General features: G+C 36.0%; 2 protein-coding genes and 1 non-coding gene across 3 annotated transcripts; 2 read left to right on the forward strand and 1 right to left on the reverse strand.

Annotated features, from left to right (window-relative positions):
- Positions 1–927: 927 nt before the first annotated feature.
- Positions 928–10431, forward strand: LOC139840629 (uncharacterized). Its single transcript, XM_071830885.1, has 4 exons — positions 928–1009; positions 1096–1220; positions 10123–10260; positions 10309–10431. Exons 1-4 carry the CDS (start codon positions 928–930, stop codon positions 10429–10431), a joined length of 468 nt encoding a protein of 155 aa, XP_071686986.1.
- A 1776-nt stretch (positions 10432–12207) lies between these two features.
- Positions 12208–12280, forward strand: TRNAK-CUU (transfer RNA lysine (anticodon CUU)). The gene has a single exon. It is a non-coding gene; the product is annotated as a tRNA-Lys (tRNA).
- Positions 12281–12695: 415 nt separating this feature from the next.
- Positions 12696–14790, reverse strand: LOC139840225 (peptide-N4-(N-acetyl-beta-glucosaminyl)asparagine amidase A-like). The gene has a single exon (XM_071830471.1). It carries the CDS (start codon positions 14652–14654, stop codon positions 12846–12848), a length of 1809 nt encoding a protein of 602 aa, XP_071686572.1. The 5' UTR covers positions 14655–14790; the 3' UTR covers positions 12696–12845.
- Positions 14791–17775: the final 2985 nt, after the last annotated feature.

Consider the following 17775-nt stretch of genomic DNA (forward strand, 5'->3'; position numbering starts at 1 on the left):
TATGAATTTAATTAATTTGTTAGTTATGGTTTGGCATAAGAATTGTGTATTTTTTATCACTGATTTCTGAATGGTATACGAGGGGCGATCTGTTTGTCCTCAATAAGTAGGACCATGTTTGATTCCAAGGGCCGTATATAATTTGTATTGCCAACAATTAGCTTCTCGGAGGGGTTTTCCCAACCTTCAATTGTAAGGGTTGTTGCGATTTGAGTTTCATTTTAGCGCGTGTGTGAGTAACATATGATCACGAAGGTAGTTAAGGACTCTCTGAGTGATGCTGATACTACCTTTCAAAATATTGTGTGATTTTTCTTTGATTTGCCTTATAACCTTCCTCAATACACAGCTTACGCAGCTCAATAAGCTAGGTGGATATGAGGATATCCAAGACAGTCATCGGATAACAAAACAAAGTTTATCGTGTTATGATAACACAATTATAAGCTCATAAGCTCCTTAAAAAGGCTTAAGCCACGTTTGTTTTTAATAGTATGACATTTTAATTTGAAGTGCTATTGAAGTGTGCTTATTTTTGAATTATTCTTTAAGATGTGTCAAAACAATTATTTAAAAGCATTCAAGGCACTGACCTTGAAATTATTTCTTTTGAGATATCATAATATATAAGTATTCTTCACAAATTTTGCTGTTTATTTCTTAGAAATTCCCATTTAGGTTTATTAGGAAGGACTTAATATCTGATCATCAATGCAATACATTTCTAATTGTTTCCATAAAAAGTCACTGATTAGATAGTTGTTTGCGTGCACAGAAATGTACTTAATATTTGATGTATCAAGATTAAGATGTGTTGATATACATACTCTTTTTTTTTTTAAAGATGTCTTATAGTTGAAATTACCGTTATTAAGTTGTTTATGAGTTTGATTCATCTATGCAGAGGTTTTAGTTACAAAGGGAAACATGAATTTTGCAGCTTCATTGAGTAAGAGATTTTGTGTTAGTGACTTGGTTAAAAGAATCTCTGTTTATAGTTCTGCAACTGGTAATAAAACCTCTTGTAGCTTTCATCATTAATTCCTTTAACTAATGTAGGTACGTTAACAAGCTTGTAATTTTACTTAATCATAGATGTAACTGGAAATGGATTAAGCATGGTGTTCAGACGCTGGTCCACCAAAAAATCAGCCGGGTGCGCTAAGAATTTGCATGATTCGAAACCTAAGTATCTTGGTTTGAAGAAGTTCGGTGGCGAGGTCAGTGTTCAATTTTAGTATTTTTTTTTTTTAAAAACTTTTTTTATGTTTATATATGTGGATTATTATAAGTTGCAATGTGTTATTGTAAGCCTTTTTTGTGATTCCATCTACACGGCAAGGTTGTTAAGTTGGTAGTCGTAGTCCTGAACTACTTGGTCCGGACATTGTAAGAACTAGTTATGTTGACCAATTTTGACTATTTTTAACTGACTTTGTTTGATATTTGTTCAAAAAAAAAAAAATGCAATTTCCGTCAACTAAATTGTTCCAGGACTTTAGACTAAAACCAACTTTTGACCGAGTTTGACTTATTGACCGGGGACATTATCCGACTTGACCTAATCGGGACATCCTAAATCATAATGTGGACTAATCGAGATTAGTCGGCCGATTTTTATAACCATTTCCACGAGAATTAATTATTGGTAGTCTATCCATAGCTAATAGGCATTTATTATCAACTTTTTAAGATCATCCAGTTCATTCTTTTTAATTAGAATCCCCTTTCAGCCTAAAGTGGGTACTCCTGCTGTGTTTAATTAGGGCTCTGTCGAACATCTTAAACTACGTTTTTTCGTTGTATGTTATGTAAATGAGAAGACCTGTTGCTTGTTCACGTTAAAGTAAAATGGTTAATGGATGAGGTTTCTATATTCAGAATACTTGGATGACGAGTATTTTTATTTTAACGTACGCAACTTAGCTGGTTTATCTTGTAAACGTTCTAGGCCCTTTCCCAGGCCAATCCAATATGTCTCCTAGTGAGATTTGAAGATATTAGCACGCCAACCACTAGGTCTTCTTATTTACGTTAGAGTACATAATCCAAATAAGTGTTGCGTTTATTAAAGAATTGTGATTAATATGCACCTTTACTTCTAACTATGAGTGAAAATTTTGTATAAAATCACTTAATTATCTTAACACAAAATGAAATTGAACAAATATAAATTCTGCATTTCATTGTTATAAAAAAATCTAGTTATAGATCAGTTGTATGCACAGTATTGTTGTATATGAAAGAATAACTAACATAACTAATTAAGCTTTTATATGTCTATAAACTGTTACATGATACAAGGTGTTTATGATGCTTCACATAGTTGAGTTGGGAACTTGGGATTTAGGATGATGGTATTAGTTCCATTATAACATAGTGTTAAAATTACTAATGTATTTCTAGAGTTATCTAGAATTAATTAGATAACTAATAGATATTTAGTAACTAGATATTTAGGAGCATGTGGTAAGAATTGACTAGAAATATGGTTAGTCAAAAATATTAGAAGTTACTAGATATATAGTAACCGACATTGAGGCCGATAAATAGGCAAATGGGTCTTGCATCATGAAATGTACTCAAGAAACTTCAATCAATAAAAAAGTCTTATACAAGTCATCCATCCAATCTCTTCTAATTACAAACCGTCCCCTCTTTACATCAAAATTCAATATCATCACTAATTCAATACATCTAATATACAACTAATCATCACTTTTATAAATCAAAATCTATTACTATTCTAACAAGTGGTATCAAGAGCCGTTTGGGCGTTGTTCGAGTACACCATGACTACCGTTGGTGCATACAATATTTCCGTCCCAATCTTTGATGGCGACAACTATGATTTTTGGAGTATCCGAATGAAGACATATTTCCAAGCACAAAGCTTGTGGGATATTGTCGAAGTCGGGTTTACAACTCCAAAAGACGTCGAAACTCTGTCCGCGGAAGAACATGAAAAATATAACAAAAATGTTGTAAGAAATGTTGCTGCGCTAAGCTATATTCAACAAGCCTTGACACAGTCTATCTTTCCACGAATCATGGGAGCTACGACAGCCAAAGAGGCGTGGAAGATCCTTCAAGAAGAATTTCAAGGAAATGTCAAGGTGAGATCCGTCAAACTACTAACTATAAGACGAGATTTTGAAAATTTAAATATGAAAGAGACCGAGACCGTTAAAGACTACTATTCTAGAATAAAAGAAATTGTTAATCAAATGAGAGCCTATGGAGATAATATAACTGATAAAAGGATCGTAGAAAAAATACTCATCAGTATGACAGAAAAATACGATCATGTCATTACCGCTATTGAAGAGTCAAAAGACATAGAGACTCTGTCAGTAACGGAATTAGTTGGCTCTCTTGAAGCATATGAGGCTAGACTAAGTCGGCGTGGTGAAAACTCATTCGAAAGTGCCTTTCAATCTAAACTCAAAATAAGGTCTCAAAAATCTAATAATGGGGGGAAAAGAAATCTTGAAGAAAATTCGAGAGGAGGAGAAAAACCCAGAACCGGGTTCGATCAGAGAAGAAAAGCCACACTCCATGTGGTATTTGCAAAATAACAAACCACTTGGAGAAAGATTGTTTTCACAAAGGGAAGCCACAATGCAATAACTGCAAAAAATTTGGGCATCTAGAAAAAGATTGTCGTTTAAAACAAAATCATCGAGCTAACTTCAGTGAAGATATACCGGAGAACAAAAATCAGCTATTCTATGCCTGTCATGTCGTAAATAAACAGAGGGACGATACTTGGTTAATCGACAGTGGGTGCAGCAACCACATGACTGGAGATGAAAAGTTATTTGATAGTATCAACACCTCCGTAAAGTCCCGCGTCAAGTTTGGGAATGGAGCACTCGTGGATACTAAAGGAAAATGTACTATTACTGTTCAAACTAATAACGTCACTCGATCTGTTAATGACGTTCTTCTAGTACCAAGCTTAGCAAGTAACCTGCTAAGTGTTGGCCAAATGATGGAGCACGGATACTCTTTACTGTTCGAAGATAAATCATGTGTTATTCGTGACAAGAAAAACAACTATAAATTAATAGCCGAAGTGCCAATGGAGAACCGCAACTTTTTGCTTCGTTGGCAGTATATCAGAGACACGGCCATGAAAGTTCAAGTTGAAGAATTATGGCTATGGCATCGAAGATTTTGCCACTTTAACTTTCACGCACTAAAAATCCTCCAACAGAAGAATATGATGAAAGACTTGCCGAACATAGAAGAAATCATTGACACGTGTGAAAGCTGTATGATGGGCAAGCAACATCGAAAACCTTTCCCTCGTGACAAAGCTTGGAGAGCGAAAGGTATACTGGAGCTGGTGCACACCGATGTTTGTGGACCAATGAGGACCCCGTCACTTAACCAAAACAGGTACTTTATTCTCTTTATCGATGACTATTCTAGAATGACGTGGGTGTACTTCATGCGTGAAAAATCTGAAGTATTTACTATATTCAAGAAGTTTAAGAACTTCGTAGAAAAGAGTAGTGGCCGCTATATTAAAACACTGAGGAGTGATAGAGGAAAAGAATACACCTCTACACAGTTTAATAAATTCTGTGAAGACGAGGGAGTTAAACGCCAACTCACTGTTGGTTATGCCCCTGAGCAAAACGGTGTCTCTGAACGTAAAAACAGAACTGTAATGGAAATGGCCAAAATGATGATACATGAAAAAGGCCTTCCAAACAGTTTCTGGGCTGAAGCTGTATACACGGTTGTATATATATTGAATTGATGAAGACGCTTCTTGGAACTGGGAAAAGGACAAAGTTGAAAAACAAACATATCTGCCTCGGATATCTATGGAAACTCCAGCCAAACAACCACTACAAGTTGAGCATTCTGAACAACATGAAAGTACCGGTGAAACAAGCCCTGCTACACCAACTTCTCCATCAACAAGATTACCTTTGGTGCAAGACGAGTCAAGTCCAGAGTCAACACCTGGAAGAGTCAAAGCGTTAGCAGAGATATACGAGACTTGCAACTTTACAACTATAGAACCTGAAAGCTATGAAGTTGCAGCCAAAGATGAAAAATAGGTGACTGCTATGAACGGAGAAATAAGAATGATCGAGAAAAACAACACATGGGAGTTAGTTGATCCTCTAGAAAATAAAGAAATCATTGGAGTAAAGTGGGTTTACAAAACAAAGCTCAACCCTGATGGTTCTATGCAAAAACACAAAGCAAGGCTAGTAGCTAAAGGCTATTCACAACAACTTGGAGTCGACTACAATGAAACTTTCGCACCCGTAGCACGACTGGATACTATAAGAGCACTTATGGCGCTAGCAGCTCAACGAAGGTGGAAGATTTACCAGCTAGATGTGAAATCAGCTTTTCTAAATGGGTTTCTTGAAGAAGAAATATATGTCGAGCAACCACAAGGGTTCATTAAGAAAGGAAAAGAAAATCAAGTCCTAAAGCTAAAGAAAGCTTTATATGGACTTAAACAAGCACCACGTGCTTGGTATAGCCGCATTGACAGCTACTTCACAAGTTCAGGATTCAGGAGGAGTCAAAGTGAGCCCACACTCTACATCAAAACCCAAGGTAACTCTGACACTCTCATTCTTTCCTTGTATGTCGATGATCTTATATATACGGGAAACAATGAGAGAATGATACAAGAGTTTAAAGAAGACATGATGAAAACGTTCGAGATGAGCGACCTTGGTTTGATGCGTTATTTTCTTGGCATCGAAATCAGTCAAGAAAATGAAGGCATCTTCATATGCCAAAAGAAATACACGGAAAATCTCCTCAAAAGGTATAAACTATACGGTTGTAAAACCATAGCCACGTCACTAGTTGCCAATGAGAAGATGAGACAAGAAGATGGATCGGAGAAAGCTGATGCTTCAAGATTCAAAAGTCTCATTGGAAGTCTACTATATCTAACAGCAACAAGACCAGACATCATGTACGCAACAAGTATGCTATCCAGGTACATGAAAAACCCTACTCAAATACATTACGGAACTTCTAAAAGAATACTAAGATACTTTCAAGGTACCAAGGACTATGTAATATGGTACAAGACCAATATAGACTCGAAGCTTCATGTATACACTGATAGTGATTGGGCCGGATCGGTGGATGACATGAAAAGTACTTCAGGATACACATTCACACTTGGATCTGGTGTATTCTCATGGGCATCAAAGAAACAAGAAACGGTAGCACAATCGTCAGCCGAAGCTGAGTACATCGCAGCCGTGGAGTAGGACAGCGGAAGGCTTTTGATTCACAATCACGTTGTGAACAGGAAAACTGTAAAAAAACAGATCACCTAGGGTTTTCTTGATTCAAGAACAAGAAGAATAAAGAAACAAGTTCTTTGATTGATAATAAAATTCAGAATAAGTTCCTAGAAACTAAACAATAGAGCCCTATTTATAATAGACTAATTCTACATAAACCCTAATTAACTTTCCTAATAAAAAACAAAGTTTCCTAATTTAAATTATTCCAGCAGATTACTTTCTTTCTCTTCAAGTAACCCCTTTTACTTGTTCCTCAAGTTTTCATCCCACATCATTCTCCCCTGCTTGAAAAGGACTCGTCCTCGAGTTCTCGGTGTTATATCCGGGGGAATAGTAGTCGCACAAATCTCCTTTTTCTTCCTCTCATGCATGCATACCATAATCTTATTTGCTTTGTCCTCGACCAAAGTAGGGCATAGAGTAATTTTTTTACCATCTTTAGAGAAGGTGTAGGTGTTCTCTTTTCCATTGTGTACGACACCTAGATCAAATTGCCAAGGTCGTCCTAGCAATACATGGCAAGAATCCATATCTACAATATCAAAAACAATCGTGTCTTTGTACTTGCCCATAGAGATCGGAACTTCACATTGTTCGGTTATCCCTACATCTCCAACGGCTTTAATCCAACCAATCTTGTACGGTGTCGGATGCTTTCGAGGTGACAACTTAAGTCGTGTGACAATATCTCGTGAGATGATGTTGTCACTACTTCCACCATCAATGATGACATCAACAATATCTTTATTAATTTTGCATTTGGTTCGAAAGATATTATGACGTTGAGTGTCTTCAGGCGTTTTAGGTGAAGCAAGCACTAATTTACGTACGACATATGAGTACCCTTCGTATTGATCTTCTTCCTCATTAACAACATCATCAGGACCAATAAAAATTTCATCATCATTTTGTTCAACATCATTGACATTATCTCGTTCCACCATGTTTACAGCTTTCATTGACCGACATTGACTTGATGTGTGACCTGTTTGTTGGCATTTATAACAGCGGTCCCCAACGGGTCGGGCATACGGGTTGGCTAAGGTTTTCTTGTTTCTCTCTTTAAAAGTACTAACGGTTGGAGGTTTATTCTTATCTCCTTCAGGGGCTGTTTTGAATGAGCTTGTATCACCTCCAGAGTTATTCTTTATATATGAAGGCTTATTCGTGTATGTAGTGTTGCTATAAGAGTCGCTCTTTTCCCCTTGTTTAGAGATTGTTTTCTCGGCTTTAAGGGCTAATCTGATAGCTTCATCAATCGTCCAAGTCGTCTGAAGAGACACAATTTCTCGAATCTCAACTCTTAAACCGTTATTAAAACGAGCCACTTGTTGTGAATCCGATTCGTTCAAATTATTTCGAGAAGCTAATCTAAGAAATTCTTCTGAGTATTCTGTGACGCTTCGAGAATATTGTTTACAATTATGATAATTAGCATAAAGTGTTTGTTCATAATCAACAGGAAGAAAACGTGCGTACATCAACCTTTTCATCTTCCGCCAAGTGCGAACAGGTTGTTTTCGTTGGCAACGACGACCCGTTTGAAGGTTGTCCCACCACGATAAAGCTGCACCTTTAAGCTTGTAAGCAACATATTTGACTTGAGTTTCTTCCTTAATATCCATAAGCTCAAAGTATTTTTCAGTTTCGGAAACCCAATCTAGAAAACCTTCAATGTCTAGTGACCCGGAGAAAGTTGGGATGTCAGCTCTAATCTTGGGTAATCGATCTCCTTGTCGATTTTGGTTATCAACAACCACTTCTTCCTCCTCACTTGACGAAGAGTCATAGATTTTATCAACTCCAATAGGAAGACGATTTCGTGGTTGTCTTTCTTGATTCCTTGGTTGAACATTCAAGTTCGCGATTGCTTCAAGAATTCGGGTATTCTGTTCCACTTGTTGTTGTGATTGTTGTTGCAACTGTTGCTGAATAGCTTGTAGGGCTTGGAGTAGCGCGGTATTGTCATCCATTAGTAACAATAACCAAATAACAATCAGCAAATTTGAATATCACCTCAATATCCGCTGCTAATAACAGTAGCAGTAGTAGCAGCACAACAGATTTTTTTTATTATTTTCTATTTTTTTCTATTGAAGACAGAAAGCAAAAACTAAAAAAAAAAAAAAAAAAAAATCAAAATTAGATGAACAGTACCGCCGGATGAATAGTGCTGCCGATGAACAGTGCTGCCTGATGAACACTAACTCGTGAACAATAAATCTGATGCGTTTTCTGACGATGAACAGTGCTTTGATGAACAGTAGCGTCGATGAACAGGAACTTTTTTTTTCAAATTTTTTTTTTTTTTTTTTTTTTTTTTTTTTTTTTGCAGAATAACTGAAACGGATAGGTAAATCTGGAAACCCTGATTTATGAGTTTCGATAGACTTGATTCAAGATATCAATTTGAGAGAAACCCAGATTGAATGAACTAGAATCGATTGCTAGTCTGATACCACCTGGAGTAGGACAGCGGAAGGCTTTTGATTCACAATCACGTTGTGAACAGGAAAACTGTAAAAAAACAGATCACCTAGGGTTTTCTTGATTCAAGAACAAGAAGAATAAAGAAACAAGTTCTTTGATTGATAATAAAATTCAGAATAAGTTCCTAGAAACTAAACAATAGAGCCCTATTTATAATAGACTAATTCTACATAAACCCTAATTAACTTTCCTAATAAAAAACAAAGTTTCCTAATTTAAATTATTCCAGCAGATTACTTTCTTTCTCTTCAAGTAAACCCTTTTACTTGTTCCTCAAGTTTTCATCCCACATCAAGCCGCTAACTCAGTTAATCAAGCTATATGGCTAAGAAGAATACTAGAAGACATGGGCGAGAAACAAGATGAAGCTACAAAAATATTTTGCGACAACAAGTCTGCAATCGCGATGGCAAAGAATCCAGTATTTCATGGTAGAACAAAACATATTGATATCAAATATCACTTTCTACGAGAAGTCTCGGCCAAAAAAGACATCGAATTAAAATACTGCAAAACTGAGGAGCAAATTGCAGATATTTTTACAAAAGCGTTGCCAAGACCCAAGTTCGAGTTCTTACGCAACATGCTCGGAGTAACACCGAAATACATTAAGGAGGAGTGTTAAAATTACTAATGTATTTCTAGAGTTATCTAGAATTAATTAGATAACTAATAGATACTAGTATTTAGTAACTAGATATTTAGGAGCATGTGGTAGAATTGACTAGAAATATGGTTAGTCAAAAATATCAGAAGTTACTAGATATATAGTAAGCGACATTGAAGCCTATAAATAGGCAAATGAGTCTTGCATACTCAAGAAACTTCAATCAATAAAAAAGTCTTATACAAGTCATCCATCCAATCTCTTCTAATTACAAACCGTCCCCTCTTTATATCAAAATTCAATATCATCACTAATTCAATACATCTAATATACAACTAATCATCACTTTTATAAATCAAAATCTATTACTATTCTAACACATAGAAATAGATATTGTGGTGGATTTAGGGGTGTGTATCTTTTTGGACAATTTAGGGGTGTTTGGGATAGCTTATTTAAGCGTATATCTTCTTAAATATTCTTACAGTAAATAAACAAATTCATCAATCCAAACACCCCTTTATTACAACTGATTATCGACTCCCGATTAATTATCAGAATCACATACTTTGAAAACACACCTCCGTGATTGTATGTTTAGTGCGATTGTTATATATATTATCTGTGTAGAAAATAAAAAAAAAATATTCTGATTATTTCTCCTCTTTATATGACGATTTCTGTAACATAATTGACATAGTATGGTGTTGATGGTTACAGAGAGTGATACCGGGGAATATAATAATACGACAGAGAGGCACTCGTTTTCACCCGGGAGATTATGTTGGTATGGGGAAAGACCATACCCTCTTCGCATTAAAAGAAGGAACTGTCAGGTTTGAACACAGAAACATTAGCGTCCGCACGTGGTTGCATGGCAAAACCAAAGATGGATATGTTGGCAAGATTGAACGCAACAAGATAAGAGTCCGCAAGTTGGTGCATGTCGACCCCAAAGAAGGCCATCTAATTCACCCAATCTACTTGAAATTAGCTGCTGATGCTACTAAGTCAGACGTCTCACCGTAATTAGATCTTCTAAATCAACATTCATAACCTATAAATTTAGTTTTGTTTGGTTCACGGTCCATGATTTCTATCTTTTTACGGTTCACGACTTTTGCACCGTTTATAGTGTCCCTAGCAGTCATGACCACACTGTTCTCATTTGGACCGTACATTTTAAGTATTTGTTTTAGCTTTCAAAAGATTATCTAATCCTACTGTTTTTAAATTTACTTAAATTTACCGTGGATTCTGACCATTCTATGATACTCGTCACGATCTGAGCTACCTTTGCCAACATCCCTATCCCTATTATACACTATATTAATATTAATTACAGAGTAGGATTTTTCTATTTATTTGTACTTAAAAATAACCAACTCATTTGACTTTTAATAACCAACTCATTTGAAAAACAGTTAGGAAAAGAAGATAAATGTTGTTATGTTAATACTTTTGACATTGTTTATTTCTCTCAGATTCTGAAGTACAATGATATTCGGAAGGGGGATTTAGAATATAGAAGTGGTTTTAAGTGAATAATAAAATTAAAAATATACTTGAAAGTTTACAAGACATGTATAAAGATGTAGATGAGGACTTATAGAACACCCACGTATATTGAAAGGGAGGTGATCATTTGACACTGATTTTTAATTCAAACAGACCATTTTACATAAATTTCCTATTATACCCTTTATATGATATGCTAAATGTATGTACTACTTGTATAAAACTAGTACTCCGTATTATGATTTCTGAAGCTTTGTTTTGTTGTCAGTCCTCACCTTTTAGAAGACTTAGGATTTTGGTGATTTTAATGAGTTTAGTATTTGTTGGTTGTGTATTGTTTTGAACTTTTGATGTTTGCTTACAACTGGCCGATTGTCGGTCTTTTGACAAGTAGATCGTAGGATCTTCTAGATTTGTTATGGTCTACACCAATTATAACTGGTTCGATCTTATTTAAGTTTTTTTTTTTTTTTTTTTTTTTTTGAACAGCGATTGGGATCACCCGAGGAGGACTTTAATCACCCGTTGCGATCATCTCCCGTTTCGACTATGCCGATGCAGCGATAAACCCCGCCCCCATCGCTGCCCGGGAGGAAACCTTGAAACCGATCCAAGGGCACGGCCAAGTAAAACCCTCCTCCCCTTTACCCCCCAAACGATATGAGAAAGGTGTCATGGGTGGATACTTCATGGCAGGGATGAAAATTGTGTTTTTAATATGTAGCCAACGTACGAATATTGAGTCAGGTCACATGTATAAATTGTTGAGCTAATGACTGATAATGAAGTACTTTTGCACAAAAAGAGTGTCAAAATGTACCAAAATATCAACCAACTCAATATCAGTTGTACTTGACAACTATTTTTAGTTTTTTACTTATAATATCCTAATGTTTCTATAAATGATATAAATGATTGTATGTGCCAAAATGTGTACACAATCGCAGTTGAAGAATAAGACCACCATCTGAGCTAAAATACGAAATCTCAGAAAGTAGTCAACATTTAAATTAATTTAATTCCAGATAGCAAATAATAATTTAACTTCTTAACATCTGAATTATTATTTTCGAACATTTTAAATATAAATAAATATAAATATAGATAGGATGAATAGCATAATGGCTGTAAATGCAAATAGTGACATTTTTAAGTAAAATAGTAGTAATATAACCAAACTGGTGATGTTTCATCTAGCAAACTATGAATGGTTTAGTATACTTCACTTGATTAATCTTGATACGGAAAAATATGATGATTAACATCATTAGGATAAGAAAAACAACAGCCCGTCTAGCTCAGTTGGTAGAGCGCAAGGCTCTTAACCTTGTGGTCGTGGGTTCGAGCCCCACGGTGGGCGTTCATTTTAAATTTTTTCCTGGTAACACTTACCAAGCTTATCTACAAATCTAGGTATAAAATCATTCCTTTTTGCTTATCTACCAGGTAGCTTGCTTTGGTACATGATTCGCGGGTCTCAATATGCACAAAATGATGTAAATTCACGTATCGTAAGCTTGGTAAGACAGTTATTATTTGCCTGAAAATGCGACTTATAACTCGCCTCCCACAAGCCTAAATTGTGAGCTGCTAATAACTTCTCATCTTAATTCATGTCAAGTGAATTGCTACTATACAAGTTAGGCTTTTCAAGTACATAACCTAACCACAAAACAATTTTAGTAACAGTGGGAAATTATAACACGTTCCATGAATTCAATTTAATGCAACATTAAAGGCTCAAATTCAGTTTGATGTAGAACTTATTTACCTGAACCAATGTAAAGTTTTATTTGAATTAAATAGCTAAAGCTGAGAGAACAGCTAGTTATTCATGTCAAAAGACATATCAGTCAAACATAACCCTTACACAATTACACTAACCATAACAGTGAAACTCTACTACTAAACTCGTGGAAAAAGAACTAATCAATACAATTTGAGCTTGATTCATCCGAAAGAACTTCACCATCCACCACATCAACCTTTCGATAATAACAACCCAATCCATCATGGTAACTGTAATTTTGACGGTTAATTGCTGAACCCGAAAGCACTTCATTCCCCTTCACCAGCATCGAACCAGTACAATTCTGTTTATGACTCAAAACACTTGAAACTTTAACACCATCAAACTTTTCAGTCATTTCTTGCTCCACTTTCGTGTTCATCACATAAGTATCTTTCTCTGATCCAGGTATAGTTTCAATTTCGACCTTCAATGGATACTCAATTTTTACATCTAGACTATCAATCAACTCACCCAAGTCATTTGTGATCCTTATTTTTGTTTTCCTTTTGTACTTATGATTCAGTTCTTTCTTAGTACCGTCGTTTTTAAACTTGAGTTTGTTCTTAATCTTGATCTTTTCAGTAAGTACGGTTTTAAGATTCCCTATGCTTGAATTAACCCACCCCGTAACTTCACTTGTCTGTTCACCTTCTATTTCAAATTCACCATCTAAACCTTCAAACTCATTCTCACGTTCCATCTCCACTTCTGGAACTTTAGATGTTATAGTTTCCGCTTTCACATCCGATTCATCCAACCACAAATGCAAATTAGCATCCACAAGCCAAAACGAAATACCATCAACAATCTGAATCCCGATGGTATGACTCTTATTATCCAAAAGAAGCCCTAAAAAAGGCGTCAAATCGATATCATAAGAAGGAAGATTAAACGCTCCAATCGACACAACAGGTTCCCAAAACAACGGATTAATCCCGCCTGTGAATATCACCGGAAAAGGAACCACCGATCCCACCAATCTCCCATCAATCGTCACCATAATCTCACGATATGCTCCGTGAGCTCTTCCTGTCGACAACTGATTCATCTTCACGTACGAATCCGGCGGATTCATGTACCAAAACTCGTCATCTCCATGAAACGAAACATACAATTCAAGCACCGCTCTATATGTTCGTTCTGAAATCTCAACATTGGTCATTTTCACATCAAATTCATTTTGAATTCGAAACCAGAAACCCTCATCAATACCATTAGAAAACGATATCGGTACAATCAGATCCGCAGGTCTGAGATACGGACACGATGATTCAGACGCTTTATCAAACCCTAGCTTATTTTCCTTATCATGATTCTTCTTAACAGTAATTAATTTCCTATTCAACGAATGACCTTCCAGTTCTCCAGATAACGGAAGTTTGACGGCGTTAACGGAGTAAAATATAAACGATACATTAACATGATAAACGCCGGTAAACACATCGTTAATTAGGTTTTCAAGCATAACAGAAACAGTGAGATTGCTTTTAGTAATAACCGAAGAATACTTACTAATATCCTTTCGAACATTCCAGAAGATACCGTTCTCAGTCGGTTGAGCTGTACTTGTACGTAGCAGCTCTATACCGTCGATCCATATTCCGGCGATACGGTCGTACTGTTCGCCGGAAGATGCGGCCTGAAATTCGAGGACTGCGTGGGACCATTGACACGTGGAAGGTGGCGGAGTGTAGGGGACGGTGACAGGTGGAAGGTTGTAGGTGTTACCGAAGCTGTGGTTGAGTACGGAGACGGTGCATGACGGAGTGAGGTTGTCGGTGGGAAGTGGATGAGTGACCTGGAAATACTGTTGTGGTGTGACGTCATTATTCGTTATACGTTTTTTAGTTATTGATTTGATGAAATGTGAAGGTTGTGATGAATGGATTTGATTTGTGAAGAACAGGAGGGTAAAGATAATGAGATCGGTGATGCTTATCATGCTTACCTTCTATTTTTAGATTTTTTTTTTTTGTTAAAACTACAAGTATAAACTATGAAGTTCATAGTATATATCCTCTGTTAATATGGGTTCGACTTTTTCTACCATCACTAAAAATAGATAGATGTGATCTAAAACTTATGGACTTGTTTCAGAAAGGGGATCAGTCGAATTATATCACGTGACTGGTATTTGTTTGTTCTGAGGGAAAGTATACCATAATCAATGATACCACAGATATTTTTTTTAGGCGTCAACGTCATTAACTTTCGATTCAGTTACCGTAATAATCCGTACTCAAGATGATGATTTCAAGAGGGTGTTGAAAAGCCCTCGACCCGAAAGGAATTCTTTTTTCTTTACAAGTGCGCGATGCGCACTTTGAACATGGGTGCGGTGCGCGGCCCTTTGCAAAAGTGTTGTTCCATATCCACATTATAATGCGCGGCGTGCACTCCGTGCTGTACCAGCTTTTCTAACATTTAATCAAATTGACATTTGACACTTGACACGAAAATCAAAAAATGACTTTATCCTTGGTTTTTAAACATACATATTATGGTAGAGTAAAACCTTAACATCACAAAACATAATATGACCCCATAACAAAGATTCCCATATTAATTCGAATCGTGCATAACATCTTTTATACATACAAAGATACGCTTACATAAAAAAAAACCACTTGCAAACATTTAATAGACTAAAACTAGCTAGCTTTTCGTGCCCGCACTTCACTGCAGGTTGATTTTTTAGTTAGTTTATTTGCAGTGGATATTGACTTGTTTAAATAATGATGTTATTGGCATGGATGCGTAGTGGTTACATCAAAAACATGTCAGCTACATTTAGTAGTTACGTCAGTTACATGGTTATTCCCTATTATGTGATGTTAAACGGACCAATATTTTTCATATATGTAATTTTATGCGTAATGATTTTGTAATAAAGAAATACAAAACATAATGTTGGCTTTTATATGGATGACAATAATTATAAAGTTATCTATTATCCATCTGCTAATTAACTTGAGTTGTACAATGTATATATAAATTATCATATAATGTATATATAAGCACCCCACTAATAGCCATTAGCCAATGATATGAGTTTATGATTACACTATTTAGAAGTATATATAATCAGTTGCACACAACTTAATCACATAAACCCCAAGACTTGTTTTCATAAATCAAAAGATGATAGTATATTTAACCATTTGCAATGATCGGAATCAGTTTTAAACTTATTAACAATGATCGAAACTATCTTCACAAGTCACCAAATTACCCAATAATCCCTAACCTTCCGTAACCCTACTAAAATCTCAACTTTTGAACACGAAATCAATAACAAAACGCCAAATTTAGGGTTACACAAACATTCAATCCAACCATAAACCCTATACCCCAAATATTAGTGTATCCTATGGTTTATACGCATAAGAATGTCATTTCTATACGAAGAAACATTCGGAACACATGAAAACAGTGTTTAAAGTATTTTTCATTATTCATCTATTCAGCGTGTTCCGTCAAAAACGATAAATAAAGGACATAAACAGGCCGCCTAGCGTTTTGCGTAAGCCTTGAAGGCAGCTTTCTATGCTTAAACCCTTAAGTAAGCACGTGAGCAGCACACATGCAACGTCATTATTTAGCATAAAGTCGGTTACGTAAATCTCGCATAAAATAATTAATAGCAGCATGACACGTGTCTCCGAATATCAAGGAGCATTTATGCCTATAAATTGGCCACCTGGGTCATCACTTTACAACTAACTGAATTTGTGACAGAGAACACACTTTCTCTCTCACACAATACTTTCTATCACTAGAACCGCTCAGCCACAGAACGCTAAACGCATAAACGGACCAATTCACATTTTTGGTTCCGGAAGATTGATAAAACCACCCCACGACTTTTAGGTCGTGAACTGGGTCTGCAAGGATTCGTCCCAAGGGTAAACATCAATCGAAAATTCACCTCATCACACGGATTAGTTCTAGTACTATACTGATACGTATAGACGCTAGCCGAAAACACGTACCAACAATCACCAAATTGAATTTGAGTTTCCTACCAAAATAGGAGATAGAGATTGATGATGAAGATGAGCAACTGCATATCACTTTTGATGTTGTTGATAACCACCTACAAGTCTCATGCACCCTCCACAATCCTTCAATTTCTTCAACAATGAGTTCTAGAACCCCAAAATCGCCACTTCACTCTCTCTCTCTCAAAATGTCTGGAACATGTTTGGTGAAAAGAAATGAGTAGTCTCCCCAAAAATCCCAGCTCTAAGCTTTATAACACGAATTTACACTTTACACCCCGAATACACAAATTTACACAACAACCCATGTCTGCCCGACAAAATGCACGACGCGCATTACGCTGAAGGTTTTAGGATGTCACATGTGGTCAACAAATTTCCCGCCGGTCGATAGTCGGAATCTATCGACGACGAAAGGGAGAAAATCCTACAAGATCCGTAGTTAAAAACCGTAGTGTTGGTGGCGAGTTCAGATCGTAGAGACGATCGTGAGGGGAGAGATCCAACGATGGGAAGCCGTATGTGTTGCAGTGAGGGAATTCTGTGTGTGTGAACCTGATGTAGGTTTTAGCCCCATGTTTATATAAGAGAATTAAGGTTTAGATGATTTGTGAGCCAAGTCAATCGTAGAGGCCCTAATCCGGTAAACCCTACGTCATCAAATTTAATTGTATATTTGGCTAACACCTATCATATTTTCATGAAAAAACAAAAATTAATTTAGAAGATTCAAAGATCTATATTAGTTTAATAGTGAAATAAAACCCCACCACATTAATATTCATCCTTTAATAAGTAACGATCATCAGATTATTACTTAGTAGCAGTCCATTCATCGATGAATTGTATAAAGTAATGGTGAAACTATTAACGATTTTTTTTTTAAATACAAAGCAATACAAGTTAGTGTGTATGGGTATAATACTTACAATTATATCCCTAAGTTTATCTAGGAAGTTGAACCTGCATTATCATAAATAAAGGTATAATAGTAAGTTAGTGTGTATGGATAAAAATGAGTATGTGAGTGTCACCTCCCTTTCTGAAACTATTAACGTAACT

The sequence above is a fragment of the Rutidosis leptorrhynchoides genome, chromosome 4, assembly GCF_046630445.1.
Source record: "Rutidosis leptorrhynchoides isolate AG116_Rl617_1_P2 chromosome 4, CSIRO_AGI_Rlap_v1, whole genome shotgun sequence".
Lineage (NCBI taxonomy): Eukaryota > Viridiplantae > Streptophyta > Magnoliopsida > Asterales > Asteraceae > Rutidosis > Rutidosis leptorrhynchoides.

What these genes read in the sequence shown, in the direction of transcription:
- LOC139840629 (XM_071830885.1), top strand. Translation starts at nt 928, where the DNA reads ATGAATTTTGCAGCTTCATTGAGTAAGAGATTTTGTGTTAGTGACTTG. An exon ending in TGTTTATAGTTCTGCAACTG is followed by an intron (nt 1,010 to 1,095) that starts GTAATAAAACCT and finishes ACTTAATCATAG; the next exon opens with ATGTAACTGGAAATGGATTA. An exon ending in TGAAGAAGTTCGGTGGCGAG is followed by an intron (nt 1,221 to 10,122) that starts GTCAGTGTTCAA and finishes TGATGGTTACAG; the next exon opens with AGAGTGATACCGGGGAATAT.
- LOC139840225 (XM_071830471.1), bottom strand. Translation starts at nt 14,654, where the DNA reads ATGATAAGCATCACCGATCTCATTATCTTTACCCTCCTGTTCTTCACA.